The 15,649-nt window shown below is 40.8% G+C and overlaps 1 protein-coding gene across 3 annotated transcripts in view; it reads right to left on the bottom strand.

Moving 5' to 3' along the window:
* The window catches only part of lmbr1 (limb development membrane protein 1), a 41,301-nt gene that overhangs the window by 15,568 nt on the left and 10,084 nt on the right, over positions 1-15,649 (bottom strand). For all 3 annotated transcript variants that reach the window (XM_046059026.1, XM_046059736.1, XM_046060508.1), the window contains exons 5-11: positions 13,758-13,861; positions 6,946-7,072; positions 6,530-6,598; positions 6,317-6,381; positions 5,968-6,040; positions 1,797-1,886; positions 587-663 (exon numbers count right to left, since the gene is read on the bottom strand). In XM_046059026.1, the coding sequence (XP_045914982.1) occupies positions 587-663; positions 1,797-1,886; positions 5,968-6,040; positions 6,317-6,381; positions 6,530-6,598; positions 6,946-7,072; positions 13,758-13,861 (605 nt within the window). The remainder of the gene's footprint in view (positions 1-586; positions 664-1,796; positions 1,887-5,967; positions 6,041-6,316; positions 6,382-6,529; positions 6,599-6,945; positions 7,073-13,757; positions 13,862-15,649) is intronic.

The raw sequence follows: 15,649 nt of genomic DNA on the forward strand, positions 1-15,649 counted from the left end.
CCGTGGATCCTTTGGGCATGGCAGTCTCATCCACTAGAAGGTAGAGGATATTCAATGCCACCATTAGAACTGAGATTGTCTGCAAACAGAGAGGAAGATAAAGATTTGTTTACACATGGCATACTTATAAAAAGATTGATCAAATCCTCAAAGTATCTGGCATCATGATATAATTGAATTGCGGGGGCCTTGCTGATCCGTAAGTATGGTAATGCATAATAACCATCTTGTGATTGTAAACTGTTCCAACATTAAGCTTCTCAAAGCCTGAACAATGTGGGGGTTGTTTGATGCACGTGCCATGCCTCTCACATGGCCTTACTGCCTTATTCAACAATATCAGACGGCATAAATAGTATTCCCACACTATAATCTTTTGAAAATCACAGTTGTTGCAGGTGGCTATTCAGCATTGTCTTAAACAGCTATTAGACAAAAGTAGTTTCCACACCCAGAGTCTGTGGGAAAACTGCAAGAGGATGGGGTTTGAGGTACAGGGTGTTAGTCCCTATGGCCACCAGCCAGGCTGTATGTACGCCATGAGTAAACAGTTTGGGCTTAATGATAGGTCAGTCCCAGCACTCACCGTTCCTGTGAGCAGGATCAGCATCACTATGGGATACAACAAGTTCTTCTCCCAACCTGATGCCTTCTTTCTTCTCTCTGAGAGGAAATTAAAGAGAGACAAAATGTGAGGTTATTAGTCTAAAGAAACCTATGTATAAGCAACTCTTTAATAACAAGACTCAGGGATGAGCTAAACTCCTCCATTACGAACAACTTTCCGCGGCTGGTTAATTAAGATATTCATCAAAGACAACTACTGAAACTTCAATCCCTCTGGCTTTATTTACAGGGTTTGTACAGCTTGGTTTGGTAAAACATATCTTGTGTGTGTGTGTGTGTGTGTGTGTGTGTGTGTGTGTGTGTGTGTGTGTGTGTGTGTATCAAATACAATCTCACCTATCATCGCAACCACCCCCTCCAGGTAATATCCTTTTCATAACCTTCAAAAATGATGCACTTCCTCTTTAATTAGCCACACTCATCATTGCCTTAATTAGTGGAAACGATAATAAATTCTGGATGAAAAGAAATGTAGCAAAATTAATACTGTGATTTATATTTTTGGTCAGAATGTGTGTGTGCGTGCGGCGGGCAACTAATGTGCCTCATTCTTCCGAGCCAGATGAAACATTTCAAGTTTATATCTTCCATCTTCCTCTTATTTCAACAGCTCGTCAGTCATGATTGTAGACACTGCTGACAGCCTGTAGACCACATGCACTGACTGTTCTGTTAGGGGCATCCACAGTGCCCTTACAATGTGTTTCTGACTGCCCTCTAGCCCTTGCCATATTGACTTTCTTTCTCCATTTCCAACCTTGTTAGTCCTCCTTATTCTCAAAGTGCACCCACCCTGCCTGCCCGAGAAGTTTGCCAAGTGCACTTTATATGCACCATCCTTCTAAATTAATGACATCACTAAAAGGCTTGCTACAATATAAAGTTTGCATCTTGTCCAATATCCTAAGTGCCTTTGTGCTCCCCCCCGCCACCACTACCCCCACCCTACTCCCCAAAAGGCTCAGGCCTCATTTATAATATCCTAAAATGGATGGAAAATTATCAGGCAGTTCTGGTCCAAGTCCAAATTAAGAAATTAAGGCAGACGGGGAGAAAGCAGTAGCCTGTCAGCAATATGAAAAAGGCAAACTTCTTGGCATATATTTCCATGGCAATTCAAGGTCTTAACACAAAATATATCAGCCCTGTTGTACAATACAAATACTTACCCAATTTATTCCTCTGATTTCTAATATTGTCCAGTTCTTTGTTGAGCTGGTGAGCAAGGCTTCCTTGAGTATATGTGTGTGTGGACGATCCTGCGGAAACAGAGACCACTGAAATTAATTACATTTGTTGCATGATTAGATGTTGTCTAGGGCTGCAGATAACAATTATTTTCATTATCGATAAATATGCAATGGTAAACAGTTCTGAGATTCTTGCTTTGTCTGCCCAACAGTCTAAAACCAAAAGTTCTAAATGCTAAAAAACACAGATGTTTGAACCAGAAAAGGTTTGGCTTCTGTGCTTCATTAAACAATCAAAATGATTAATCCATTATCAAACTAGACAAATGTTTATGAATTGACAAATAGTTTCAGATTTAATGTCATTTGAACAAACATACTGCATCTGCACGACCACGTAAACTCTTGATTCAGATGGAAAATGGTATTTTCAGACATTTCTCGTACATCAAATCAGTAGAAACAGAATGACTTAATTAAGAGGATGTTAACTTCTCACTGTATGTCTTAACTCAGCATATGGCATTTGACTTTATCTTTATTAAGAACACCCATCAAAACAAGTAATCCTACTCAGAACATAACAATGTGATCTCAAACAAGTAAAAATAATCTCTTGTGTCAGGAGCTGTCTAGCACATGCCACAACTGGTTGAATGGGCTGAAGAAGACAGCAAGGGATTCTCCAGGAAAACCACAAGGCCAGCTCATTTAAGGCTAATTTATCTATTTGACTCTTGTTTTCCTTCCAACTTGACGCACTAGCGTAAAGGCCCCTAGGAGCCAAAGTGGAAGAGTATCCATTTGCATCCCCTGGGGTGATTGGCAGATCAAGACCAATTAGTCCCCGTGTTACACCGTTACTAGCGTGCAATAAAAATACCATCTTTCATCTTTGTTACAGGAGTGAAGGACCAATCACTTTGATCAAACCTTTTTCTTCCCCCTGTTATTATGACACGCCCTGTCTGGATGGGTTTAAGTAGGCAAAAGAGGTGAGATAGACGGGGCAAGAGAGAGTTAACAGTCGTGTCTGTGCCCTCGCAGATACCTGTCCCAGGATCTAAGCAGGGGAAAGTTTGAACCCTCCGAGCAAACGCAATCGCAACACAACAGGAAATGTCACGGACAGTTCAACAGCTCTTTTACAGAGACGAACTGCCTCAGGGTAGCCAAATCTGCTTAGCCGCAAGTGAAGTAATCTATCACCTTTGTGCATAACATATCTAAACATGGCCTTACTCGTCACCCAGGACAGATAAATGATTGATAAAATGAATAGTAGTTTCTTAATATTCATCAAAAATAGCAGATCTAACTGAAGACAAAGAACAATATCACCACTCTTTTAGGGCTGTACAGGAATACGGTGATATATTCTACTGCAGTACATGCAATGACATCACTCCAAACTGAAGTTAAATATATCCTCCTTCTCCTTCTGCTGGCAGCATCAAGTAAAGCACTGAGTTACAGCGAGGCAGAGATGCTGAGTGAGGCTTCTGGCAGCCAGGAAGGGCCAGAGTAATTCAACGTATCCTCTCCAACCTTCACCACAGCTGAAAAATTACGTCATCCACACATATGCTAAACACCATGCTGAGACAACAGAGGCACCGGCAAGGTCATTGTGCCGCATAGCATCTGGACAGGCGCTCTGTTGCTCTGCTATCAGCAGATCAGGGTCTTGAGAGGGCAGTGTGGAAAAGTGTGTGTGCCACATTGCCTGTACTGCAGTATATTTGTGCACTCCGGTTACTTGATTGTGCTTTTACAATTTCTTCTAAGCTAGTAACCCGTTTATTTCAGAAACACAATGGTTGTTTAATTGGTTACAATCTACAGGCATTATTTGTTGACAAAGATTTTATCATAATTATGTTCTAACTTAGATTTGTGAAGTGATCCACTGTTTAGCATCTAGTGTTGACCATAATGAAGAGTTTAAACCACAATTAACCATCACGTTTCTTCAACTTCCACTCAGGACCAAAAATCAGCCTTTAAATTCAAAAGAAATAACGATTTGATACTTTTCGTGATATGAAAGACATGAAAATTTTTATCGTGATAACATTTTTGGCCATATCGTCCAGCCCTACCTCTATCCACCTATCAGTAGTCATGGTTCTGATGTGAAGCAAGTAGAAAATCCCCAAATCATGAAACCAGACAGGATGGATGCATAAGATTTCAGCTGTTTATGTGACAAAATTCAATTTAAAAAGGAGACAAGGCCAGTTGGGCTAAGTCTTCCATGAGTCAAACTAGCTCTGAACAATTTTGAAAAAAATATCTAATTGCAATTATTTTGACTGATATTGCAATTGCAAATTGCTTGTCATATTGGAGATAATTTTCATTTTTACATAATTATTCTCATTTTCAATGTAAAAAAACATATTTAGATGATTATGGTGTGATTTTTGCAGGGATCTGTACAAAAAAAAAAAGATTGGTATATAGCACTATAGCGTTAGGCTATATTGCAATTTCAGTAAAATTTCAATTTCGTCATTTCTGCTTTTTGGAGCAAGCACATTTGGCCATTTTTGCTTCAAACATAACTTTACAAATGACAAACTTCTGTAAACTTAAACCTCAATACATTTAAAAGCAGTGAAGGAAGGGGTCAACATTGTGTAGCAAGCCAGTAGGTAAATTGTAAAAAATAAAAATGGTTCTCGTAAATTAAGTGTTAGAAGCTTATCTGGTTCATCATACCCTTTATAAGGAAAACAGACACATGTCCAGTAAGCCATTTTAGGCCATAACCATCTGATCCGCAAGATTTTAAATATCAACACTGTCATTACAAATGGGCAATTACATGTAGAGGGAGGACAACAAAGGGCCAGATGTGTAAATAAACACTGATGCATCAACTGATGTGGCTCAACAGCCCACATCTACAAACACAAACTGGGTAAGAGGATAATCTATTAGAGGAGCTGGATGCGGAGCGGACACAGGTGAAGCAAGAAGACAACATTGCTCGCCTCTGGAGTGTGTCCTGTGAACTGTTCCTGAACCGCTGTCTGCTCAGCGCTCTCAGCACATCAAAGGGACACCACTCTAGTGCCTGAGTGGGCGTGAACGTTGAGTGTGTGCATGTACATACAGTATGTGCATAAAAACAGTCATGTCAACATCCTCTAATTTCCACCTTTTTAACAGGCAAAAGTGGATGGCAGCTTGGCCTCTATGGACACATTAAGATGTTGACCACAGTTGGGTTTTTTTTGCCCTACAGAGGCCTCTTGTAAAGATCAAACAGTGTTGGAGATGATAAGAAACAGATTACAATTATTCTATCAGTTAGTTCAAAGCAGAACAGTGTGGAATGAGCCCTAAAGAACCATACGCATTGGTGACAGTCTATGAACGTGGCCGGCATGGCATTCAAAAACATTCGTTATCAGGGAGCGATCTCCCTTACCTCCCTGGTTTGAAAGACACTCATCCCTCTTCATTTACTCGCATCTGTACACTTGGTTGCGTGCTTGAGTTAATATTAAAGTAGGTTTTGGAACTTGGCCCAAATACTTCCTGCTTTTTGAGATTATTCAACGTCAAACAAGGAATTTGGGAACACAGAGGGCTGGATGTGAAAAGGAAATGCAGGCGAAGAAAATAACATCTTTGCCATCCTTAAACTCTTTCAACTTTCCCTTTGTGGATGAATCCAGAAAACAGCGTAGGGCTCCTGGTATCCTTTGAGAAGTCACTGAAAAGTTGCTTTAATGTCCACAGGACCAAGCCAAAAGTTCTCGTAAAATATTTCATTTCCATCCTATTTCCCAAGCTACCATTCTGGGCCTGACATTAAATGGCAATCATTTCGCCAGCAGTGACAGCAGTACTGGAGTGTCCTAAATGGATCCTTAAAAACTTCCTTAACATAAAATATGGTCCTTGTCATTGTGGCTGCTTTGCCCTTTAGCAGAAAGTTATGAGTGTAAGACAGCGGTGGGGAACGGCCCGTGTTGAGTGTGTGTGGATTTTTTTTCCCAGTGTCTGTGAATGTCTGTGTGCCTGGCTGAATTTTCAGTGTTAATTGATTCCAGTGTGGCGCGCTCCATCACACCCAATAGGGCAGTCAACCCCTCCCCTCCCCTGTAATGTGCCAACACGTCTCCCACAGACATACCGTTTAATCTCCTCTGAAGGGCTTCCTCCTGCAAATGGATGCAGTAAATCTGCTCATCCAGGTCCTCCAGGATCTGAAGGGGAGGGAGCAAAGGAGGAGGAGATGAAATGGGTTATAATTAGGCCCAAAGTGGGACTGGAGAGATGGCAGATGGGAGGATGAGTTGGTGATGTATTTGTAGTCCTCTGTCGCACATGTAAATGGAAAACTGAGACAGACATCTTTCAGAGAGGAGGAGCAAAGGGGCTTGAAGTCTGAGCAGAATTAATCAAGCTCAACTCGACTGTCTTTCAGAGAAAACTTCTACTTTTATATAATTACCGAACAACCATGAATATTAATTACTTACTGTTGGCTTCACTAGTAACTGGCCCATGACCGTGAACATCCTGGACAATCCCACAGGAGTGCACACTACATATGAAAAAAAGTGATCAGCTTGATTGTTTAACCATAACATGGTGAACTAATTCAGCAATATTAAATCGATGGTACTTTAACACCACATCAGCAATAACATTTTGTTTTTTCAGTGTGTATGAGAAGAAATTAAATGACTTACTAAGTAAAAGCAGTCCTCCCATTAGAGATATACAGGAGTAGAGGTATGGTAGGTAAAATTCCCAAAGATCTACAGAAAGAAATGCATTCATTTAATAAAATATAGACTTAAAAGAAATACAGGTAGTGCCACAGTTTAGAAAATACAAACAAGAAATAGTTCCAGTGTGGAAATCCTAGTAAAACCAAAATATGTCTCTTTTTTACATTTGGATTTTTGAAGGGATTAAACAAACAAAATATAATGTGTTCAATGTGGTATTGCCAATTCCAGTCAATGCTAAGCTAATCAACTCGCAGCTCAAGCTTCTGTTGGAAGCAAAAAAAAAAAACATTTCCCAAAATTTCAAAGCTTTCATTATAAATACACTAAGGGATTTACAAACGCAAATGAAATAGAATTCTTTAAAAACGTACCGTAGAGTGACTCCATACTGGCTGCATCGTTGTCAATAAGCGCTGATGCCACCCACACAATGCCCAAGATGAGCAAAGCCAGCAGGAAGAGCATCACAAAACTCTCTAGAATACGCGCCCTAATGCCCTGACAGAAAAAGTGCACAGAAAAGAAAGAAATCAAATTAGATATGGCTAATACGGTTGAAAGTTTCATAATAAATATAAAGATTTATAAAGAAAGTTTAATTCTTTGCACTGAGCTGGGAGGTGGTATTTCCTACATTTCAGGTTACATTTTTAAACACAAAATAAAAATAAATTTACAAGACATCTCCACCAAATCAATTCACAGTACACAAACATGAAATAAACGGTCCCACAGATCCCTGTGTAAAACAGCTCTTTTATACACACATATTGCAGTCTATAAAGTGGGTCTAACAGGGGCTGGTGAAATTAAAAAAGAAAAGAGAAGGGGGGCTGTAAGGAGCATGAAGCCTGGCTGCGTCAGCTACTGTCTGCGATCAAGAGCAGGCCTCCCATCTGGGGGCGATTAGGTGCTCCCTTAGCACCATGGTCGTGTCCTGGGCCGCGCAGACGAGAGGGTTTTGGGGTAATTTGGGTTTTCCGGGTCACAAACTGCTGAGTGGTTAATAAAGTCCTCCTCTACCTGTTCACACAGTTTCCTTTTCCCCCCCTGCTGGAGAGCCGAGCTGTCTAGCACTGTAAGATAGATAGGCGTTCTCATACACATGTCAGGTAGGGGACCAGGCCCGGGATAACAAGGGCTCTCTGCTGTTGGAGCGCAGCTTAAATTGGGTACATATGAGCAATTTGTTACCAGCTAACATAATGGTTGTGCGGTTGCTGTTCAGTATTTGCCAACAGGTACATGAAGGGGGTCTCTCTTTGAAAGCGGCCCCTGTTAATCATGTCGCTTTATAGAATGGAAATGGTTTCAATTCTGCCGATTAAATCAGACAAGGCTTAGTTTTGTTTTTTAAATTTCCCAACACAGTTCATGACACAGTCATCCAAACCACCTGTCCTTTGGCATTTGCATTACAATTTGAGTCCCTGCTGAACAGCTCTCTTTTCTTATATGCACCCTAAAAGATATGTAACTCACTCTTGAGCTCTTGTCTCTTTTACAAGGACATTTCTGACAAACAGCATATGAGCATTTTGGGTCGCAGATATATTTGGTAAATGAAATGGCTACACATCATCACACACCCATTCAGTCCACACTTTGGATAGTGATATAGGGATTTAAGCTTATTCTCAGATTCTATACATTAATGGGGAAAATCCCCTGTAGCATCCTTTCGCTATTACTGAGCAATCACTTGCCTCTCGCCTCGTTTTACGGTGACAAAGCCTCAGCAAGTGAGTGCAGAATTTTCTAGCACAACAGGGAGGAAAGTGGGCAGGGTCTGGAGTGCCCCAGTGTGGCAAAGGTGGACACTGCAGCCACTCGACAGGTAATGTTAGAGGCGGTAAGTGGTAGATTCAGCACAAAAGGTACATTAATGATATATTATGAATAAATATATAACATTAATACATGCATCATAGTGATAATATATCTTAAGGGCAATTTATCTGTATATTTGGTTTTATGCCATAAACCAACAATAAATTCACCAGTCAATGCCGATTAAATGTTTATTCAACCAGCCACAAATCACAAATGGACATAAAATTCTGCTGATGTCTTCATGCTCTTTTGCACATACTCGCATACTCTCGAGTTCAAATGTTGGATGCCGCAATCGAGCATCTAACCGCCCTAGCTCAACTGGCCAGCGAGGAAAAGCACACACACAGCAAAGCAGAAACAAAAAAATTTTTAAAAAAGAGGCGAAAGGAAGAGATGGAGAGAAATAAAGAGGGAGAACAACAGAGAGAGAATGGTGGAGGAGAGGAGTCAACGTCTGAGCGCATCTCGTTCCCCGGAGGCAAGAGAGGTGAGAGAGGAATGCTTTCAGGGACTTCAGCCACGTCCCACACGCGCTCTCTTAAGGATGCATCGGGACAAGTAGAAGCCGTAGGCAGGACGTGCGTCCGCTCAAGCGCACCAGTCCACCTTAACAAGCTGTCCATGCCATGCTGAAGGTGTATTCCCTTTAGATAGGTCTCTCAATCATTTATAAGACTCAAATCATTACCCATTCAGATCATTTAGGGCAAAGGCAATGCTTGTCACCTCCCTTACTATCATCCCTGGCTCCTGCCTCGCTGGACGAACAATCCACTGTGTCAGACAGGATTTGACTGTGCAGGAGAAACAGGACACTGAACTGTGAGCCCAGATTGGTTTCACTGATCCGTCCATACGCATGACGCTGCACACTGAAAGTTATGTCAATCCTTAACTATTCCTGCAAGGGGAAAAACTAAGTCCTTTGTTCATCGCAAAGCTAAGGAAGGCCAAATGTGCACTTAATATATGATACAAAAATAGGAAAATCCATCTAAGCAATCAGTGTTGATCAAAGACAAAACTGTCAACTAGTGAAGGGAGGGAGGGAAAAAAAAGAAAAAGTCCTGTGCCTTGGCATCCAGAACGCCCGCTGAAAGTTTCTATTCTTGCCATTCTAAATGTGTAACTACCTCTAAATATAGCAGCTCTGAAATATTCAGCATCCCCTGATCCTCACACCGACATCCAGTGAGGGGCTGGTTAACTGCAGCTATGCTCAAACAAGACAGGAGAGACTTCCAAGAAATGTGTGTAGTGGCCAGAGAGAAAAGTAACCACTTCATCTGCGGTACCAAACAAACATGCATGAATTCACGTATGCGTGCGCACACGCACACACGACCAGCCAAGTAAATCAACCTCCAAATCCACCCAATTACACATAGCCGCAGAGAGCCTGGAAACAGTTCACAAGCTTTTCTGCCTAGCTTGTGCTGCAGAAAAACTAAAGCACAATCTGTCACCGTCTTTGATGTAGCGCTTCAACTGATGAATCCAGCAGAGAGTTCACCTCTGGAAGTTGAATGCCACTGTGCAATGGTGGACAAGTGTGAGAGAGAGAGTGAGAGATGATACTTGGGAAGGTGCAGGGCTGTGTTGGATGTTTGGGTTGGGTAGAGGGGACTGGTGAGAGAGAGAAAGAAATCAGACAAAGGAAAAGAGTTAGGTGGTGCAGGAGCTTCCTTGTTGTCGCCATCAATCCTTAGCAGGTCAGCAAGCGGTGGCAGAGATCATCCCGCATACCATCCTTCTGCTCACTGTCAGGGGCGTGTGGAACAAGGGCCAAAAGCGTAATCAGGCAGGGAGGGGGTAGGGTCTTTTTTTTTGCTCTCCACCAAAAGGACTGCCCTCTTTGCTAAAGACGTGCCAGATGCCCAGGGACCTTATTAGTGTATCCTTCAACCAGTCGGCCACAGCGCAATGACCGTGTCAAAGACAGAAAACAGGAGAGGGACACTCCCCTGTAAAGCTGCACAATGAACTTCTAAAGACTCTTAATAAGACTTCTTTATTAAAGCACCAATGACACCAGAGCATAGAAAATCATCAACATCACATTGTACCGTTCAAAGTGGTGCGTGGGGTTGAAAATGTTGTTGTTAAAGTTCAGTAACTTGGTTTTCGGGATGTGAATTTAAACTCCTGTTTCCCTGCTGGTTTCACGGCGGACTGGCCGGATGAGTCAGAAAACAACCCAATATAAACGAAGACAGCAGCTTCAATACTTTCTGATGTTTGCCAAATTTTATTGGACATCCTACAGTGGCAACAGCTTGTTGCGATTACAGAAAGGTGTCAGACTGATACGTCTTCAAAGAATAACTGGCTTATTATCGTCGAGATAAAAAGGTGCACCTAGACTCAGATTCAACATTATACACTGTCCTACTAAACGATATGTAAATGAGTTGTGGTAATTCAGTTTACATGTATGATGCCTGATATCTTCCTTTAAAATCTGGTAGAGAATCAGTTAAGCTTAAGAACTTATCACTTAGTTTACAAAAACTGAGTCACGAGAGATGGGGACAAAAATCCTGAGCAACTCGCTTGTTCTTTTTTAAATTCCCAGCTCGAACTAATATGTTGCCATGGTAACGAACATTGTAACAGGCAGCTTTAGGGAGACACTGTGACCTTAAAGGAAGGTATGTAAACACCACTTTATATTCTCCGACTGGCCCTGCCCGAAAGAAGGCCTGGGAAAAATGTCTGCATGTGCAGGAGATTTGAAATAAATATCCAAGCCCCCATTGTGGAGCTCCAACAAAGAGGAGTATCTTAGTAACACCACACGGGTTTGCTCGGCGAGACGTTTTCTCTCTCTTCCTCCCCTACTCCTCCCCTCCACAATAAACACACTTCTCATCATTGGCGGGTTAGGGCTTAGGATGAGATTGATGAGGAGTTTCTTTAACTACCAGATGAAACCTGTTGGCCCTTTGCTGGGTCAGTCAGGGGGTCAGACTCGTTCCAACTCGTTTTAGGATCAAACACATTTCAATACTGTGGGTAAGACCAAAAGACCATTCACTGCAAAGCATACTTTCCACTATTTATTTTGCTTCTTGACTCAAAAACCTACATCTAGTAGAAACCTAAAATATTCAAACTTACTGGAAATTCTCCATATTTTTTACAATAATTGTTAGCAGCTCAGGCTGTGCCATTGACATCTAAGCATTAGTGCTAAAATAAAAATAACATTAGACTACAAGAGAAATAGACCAGAAAGATGTCATTGTCAAAACTTTTATTTTTTATTTTATTTTTTATTTTTTTACACCTTGTTCTAATTGTTTTTGAGTAAATATAGATTCAAGATATCACACTCATCATGTATAATTCTTAAGCCAACTTAGGTCCCTTGATATAAATAGAAGTCTAAACAAAGGCTGGTCTGATGTCTTCACAGTCTTTGTCACACGCTGATCATCTCAATAAGAATGACAGGGATGGTTCTCATCATTATAATGCCATCTACTGGTGATATGGAGACAAGAGTAACAGAAAGAAATGCTATATTGGGTTTTATTTAAAGCCTCATTTTAGAATACTACTTTATATGCAAGACGCACAAACACACTGTGGTATAGAGGTTTCTAAAACATGATCTGAACTAAAAAACCTGAACTAAACAACAACCTTTAGTGGCCTTGGTGACGCAGCTCGTATGTAAAGATTTGAGAACGCAGCAGTAAAGTGGGAGACATTTTACAGCAGCAAATAAAGCCAGATCATAACATCTGACATCAAGAGCCTAAGCTGCGCTGATTCATCCACAATTTGGACAATTTGTTAAACTATTAATCACTCAGGTGACAGAGCCTCTGAAGAGCTGAACAGTTAACTTTTTTTTTTAAAAAGAAAGAAAAAGAAAATCCACATTTCCATCTTTATTCTGGTGGCGTCTTTTAGTACATCGTCAAAAGTAAACACAGCCACATGAAAAGGCTGACTTACAGCGTTAGTAGTGAAATTCATCATTCACTTCATTTCCGCAGTCAAGAGGACCTCGCAGTGCCATAACATTAGCCCAAGAGGTTAAAATGCCACATAAAACCTTATGACACTGTGGTCTAATGCTGTTACTGGGGAAAGGGATAATATCACATTATAAAATCTCAGATCTGTGCTTTAGATTCCTCTTGCTGTCGGCTACATGATCGACTCTGCAGGCTGCTCCGTTTTTTTTTGTTTGTTTTTTTTTTTTTTTTTTTAGGTGAAACAGGAGCGTCACCTCCACCCCTTCCATAGCAAACACACAATATATACTTGGAAGTGTAGCTCAACATTGAACAGCGCTTCCTCTGAGCATATTTATGGAAGATCAGTAGCAAGAAACAGTCTTGTGCAAATGAAAAAGAACAAAACGGACAAACGTAAAAGAGGCCCTCATCCTGCTTCCTACACATCAGGGCCTACCGAAGAAATCCAACCGAAACAAATTAGTTGGCTGAGGAAAAAAAAAAAAGAACTGGCTATACACTACAGTACAGACTAATTTTTATGTGCTTTTGCCAGGAGGGACATAAACCAGAGAGGTTTCAAACTGTGACACAGGATAGAGGTGTATTAAAAGTAAATCTTTCCCCCTCCATTTTGCGAGGCTCTATTGTGCTGTCATGTTGCTGCGACTTTATGGACTTTTGGAACACGAGCCCCCAGCCTCTTTTTTTTGGGGGTAATCAATTAAACGAGGAAGTTCGCTGAGCCTTACAACTCGATTATTAGCCTGTCCTTTTGAAGTTTTATTTTAGGGGGCTGGGGAGGGGGTGACAAGGAATCAGGCTTTAAATCAGTGGGGCCGATGCAGCAGTGTTGAAGCGTTTGCAGCCCATGGCCTTATTGGAAGGGTTTGTCAGGATGTGGCGCTGGGCGAAGTCCAGATTCAGACTTTCATGGTTAATGAGCTTTCTGCGGTGGCAGTTACAGTCAGTGGCGTGAGTCAGGGAAAGGGCAAGGACTAGGCACCTGCTGATGCTGCTGCTGCTGCTGCTCTGGCTGTTAAGAAGGAACCCCTTGCACTGATAGCAAAGCGTAGACATAGATAGACACAAAAAAAACAGAAATTCACAAATAAACAGGGTTCCACATTTTTAGGCTGTTGTTTTTAAACATTGCAGATTTTTTCACCTTTGACTCACAGTTAATAAATCACTTAAGTGTCAGTATCACAAAAACTGGATGAACGTTCCAGACTTTGAAAGCCAAGTGAAGTGTGAAACTCATTTTTCATTTCCAGTGCTTTCTTGATGATAGCTGGCCACCTTGCGTAACACATAAAGAAAATAAATGAAAATGAGGCATATAAATTCTAAAACAAACATTTAAGGCAATGTACCTTTTTCGATCCCGCAAACCCCTCAGACTCCAAGAAGAAATAGGCAAAGGGCATCAGGACAAAGAGGCAAAGGTTGGAGAACAGTGACACCAGGTTCCACAGACCTGCAGACACCAAACAGATGACATACAGTTTTATGCAAATACAACTTATTAGAAACCAACAGTCCTTTTTATTCACATGAGACAATTTTTTTTTCAGGCTAAGTAAACTTCTACGGACATGTTTCCCTAGAAGTTTGAGAGCTTTCCCATGCTGTAGTGGATGTGAGGTCCCAACACTGGGGTTTATCTGGCAAGCGTCCTCCTGTCATTTCAAAGTCATGGACTCTAATGCCCCCTGGTGGCTGTATCCAACAGCCTTAACCACAGAGATGGTGGTTAACACTGACTCTGTGGAGTGTCTGCATGAATGACTGTGTCATAAACATGTAAACCGGTCTGATATGTGATAATATGGCCGATGAAGCTGAAGCGACTTTTTTAAAATCTCATGTGGTTTGGTTTTAAATCAAGGAAAAGAATCTGGCTTATTCCAGCTATCAGCAGCTGCCTTTAGTGGGACACATTTAGAAATTAAGAATTCTGAATTTAACCATGTTTGGTACTAGAATAATTTTTGGCCCGTAAATGTTCCTATTAAGCACTTTGTAGTAAGTAAGTCCACATAAGTAAGTAAGTAACAATTCATTTCCAAAGTTTGATCATAAACAGAAATGACAACAACAAAGAGATGACCAAATAATTCTTAAAACTGAGACAAACTGCATTCAACCACGAATTAAACAAGATGGGACTCTTTCAAACGATGTCAAAGTCAAGCAGATTCAAAACTAGTTTGCACATCCCAGTCTCCATCCATCCATCGTCAACCGCATATCAGGCATACAGGGTCGCAGGGCACATCCCAGTCTATTAATATATATTCTTTTAATCCAGTTTGTGTTTTACTGTGAATAGTGGTTTTTAAATAAAACCGAAAGCATAAAAACTGCGACAATGCTTCCATACTGTTATGGAGTAACTCTACTCTTATGTATAATGTTATATGTATTAAACATAAATAGTGTTGTAGCACAAACTGAAACTGGATTCAAAGAACTGTATTTCTTACTGACCTGAGTGTTGTTGTTGTTCTTTAATAATAATAATAATAATAATAATAATAATAATCTTTATTTGTAGAGCACTTTTCAAAAACTAGTTACAAAGTGCTTTAACAAGTGTAAAGACAATAATACCCAAGAGACAATAATACAAAAACAATACAAGATAAAAGCATGAAAACATTGAAAAGACTAAAATACAAGATAAATATAAAATTAGTAAAATTCAATAAAATAAAAGGGATAAAATAAAGTCAAATAAGATCGGGAAAGGCTCTCCTATAAAAGTATGTTTTAAGAAGGGACTTAAAAGAGTTCACTGACTCAGCTGACCTGATTTCCTCAGGCAGGCTGTTCCAGAGCCTCGGGGCCCTGACAGCAAATGCTCTGTCCCCTTTAGTTTTCAGTCGAGACTCTGGAACAGACAACAGACCTCTGCCCGAGGATCTCAAGGTGCGTGCTCGTGTGTGTGGGACTAAAAGGTCAGAAATATAACAAGGCGAGAGGCCATGAAGAGCTTTAAAAGTGATCAATAGAATTTTAAAGTCAATTCTAAAACACACTGGGAGCCAGTGTAATGAAGCTAAAATAGGACTAATGTGGTCATATTTCTTTGTTCTGGTTAAAAGCCTGGTAGCTGAGTTCTGGACAGTCTGGAGTCGATCAATAGATTTTTGGGTTAAACAGGTGAAAAGGCTGTTGCAATAATCCAGGCGTGATGAGATGAAGGCATGTAAAATGGTCTCGGTGTCCTTAAAAGTTAACATAGAAATATAGCAAAAATTCG

Source organism: Micropterus dolomieu, linkage group LG01 (assembly GCF_021292245.1).
Source record: "Micropterus dolomieu isolate WLL.071019.BEF.003 ecotype Adirondacks linkage group LG01, ASM2129224v1, whole genome shotgun sequence".
Taxonomy (NCBI): Eukaryota; Metazoa; Chordata; class Actinopteri; order Centrarchiformes; family Centrarchidae; genus Micropterus; species Micropterus dolomieu.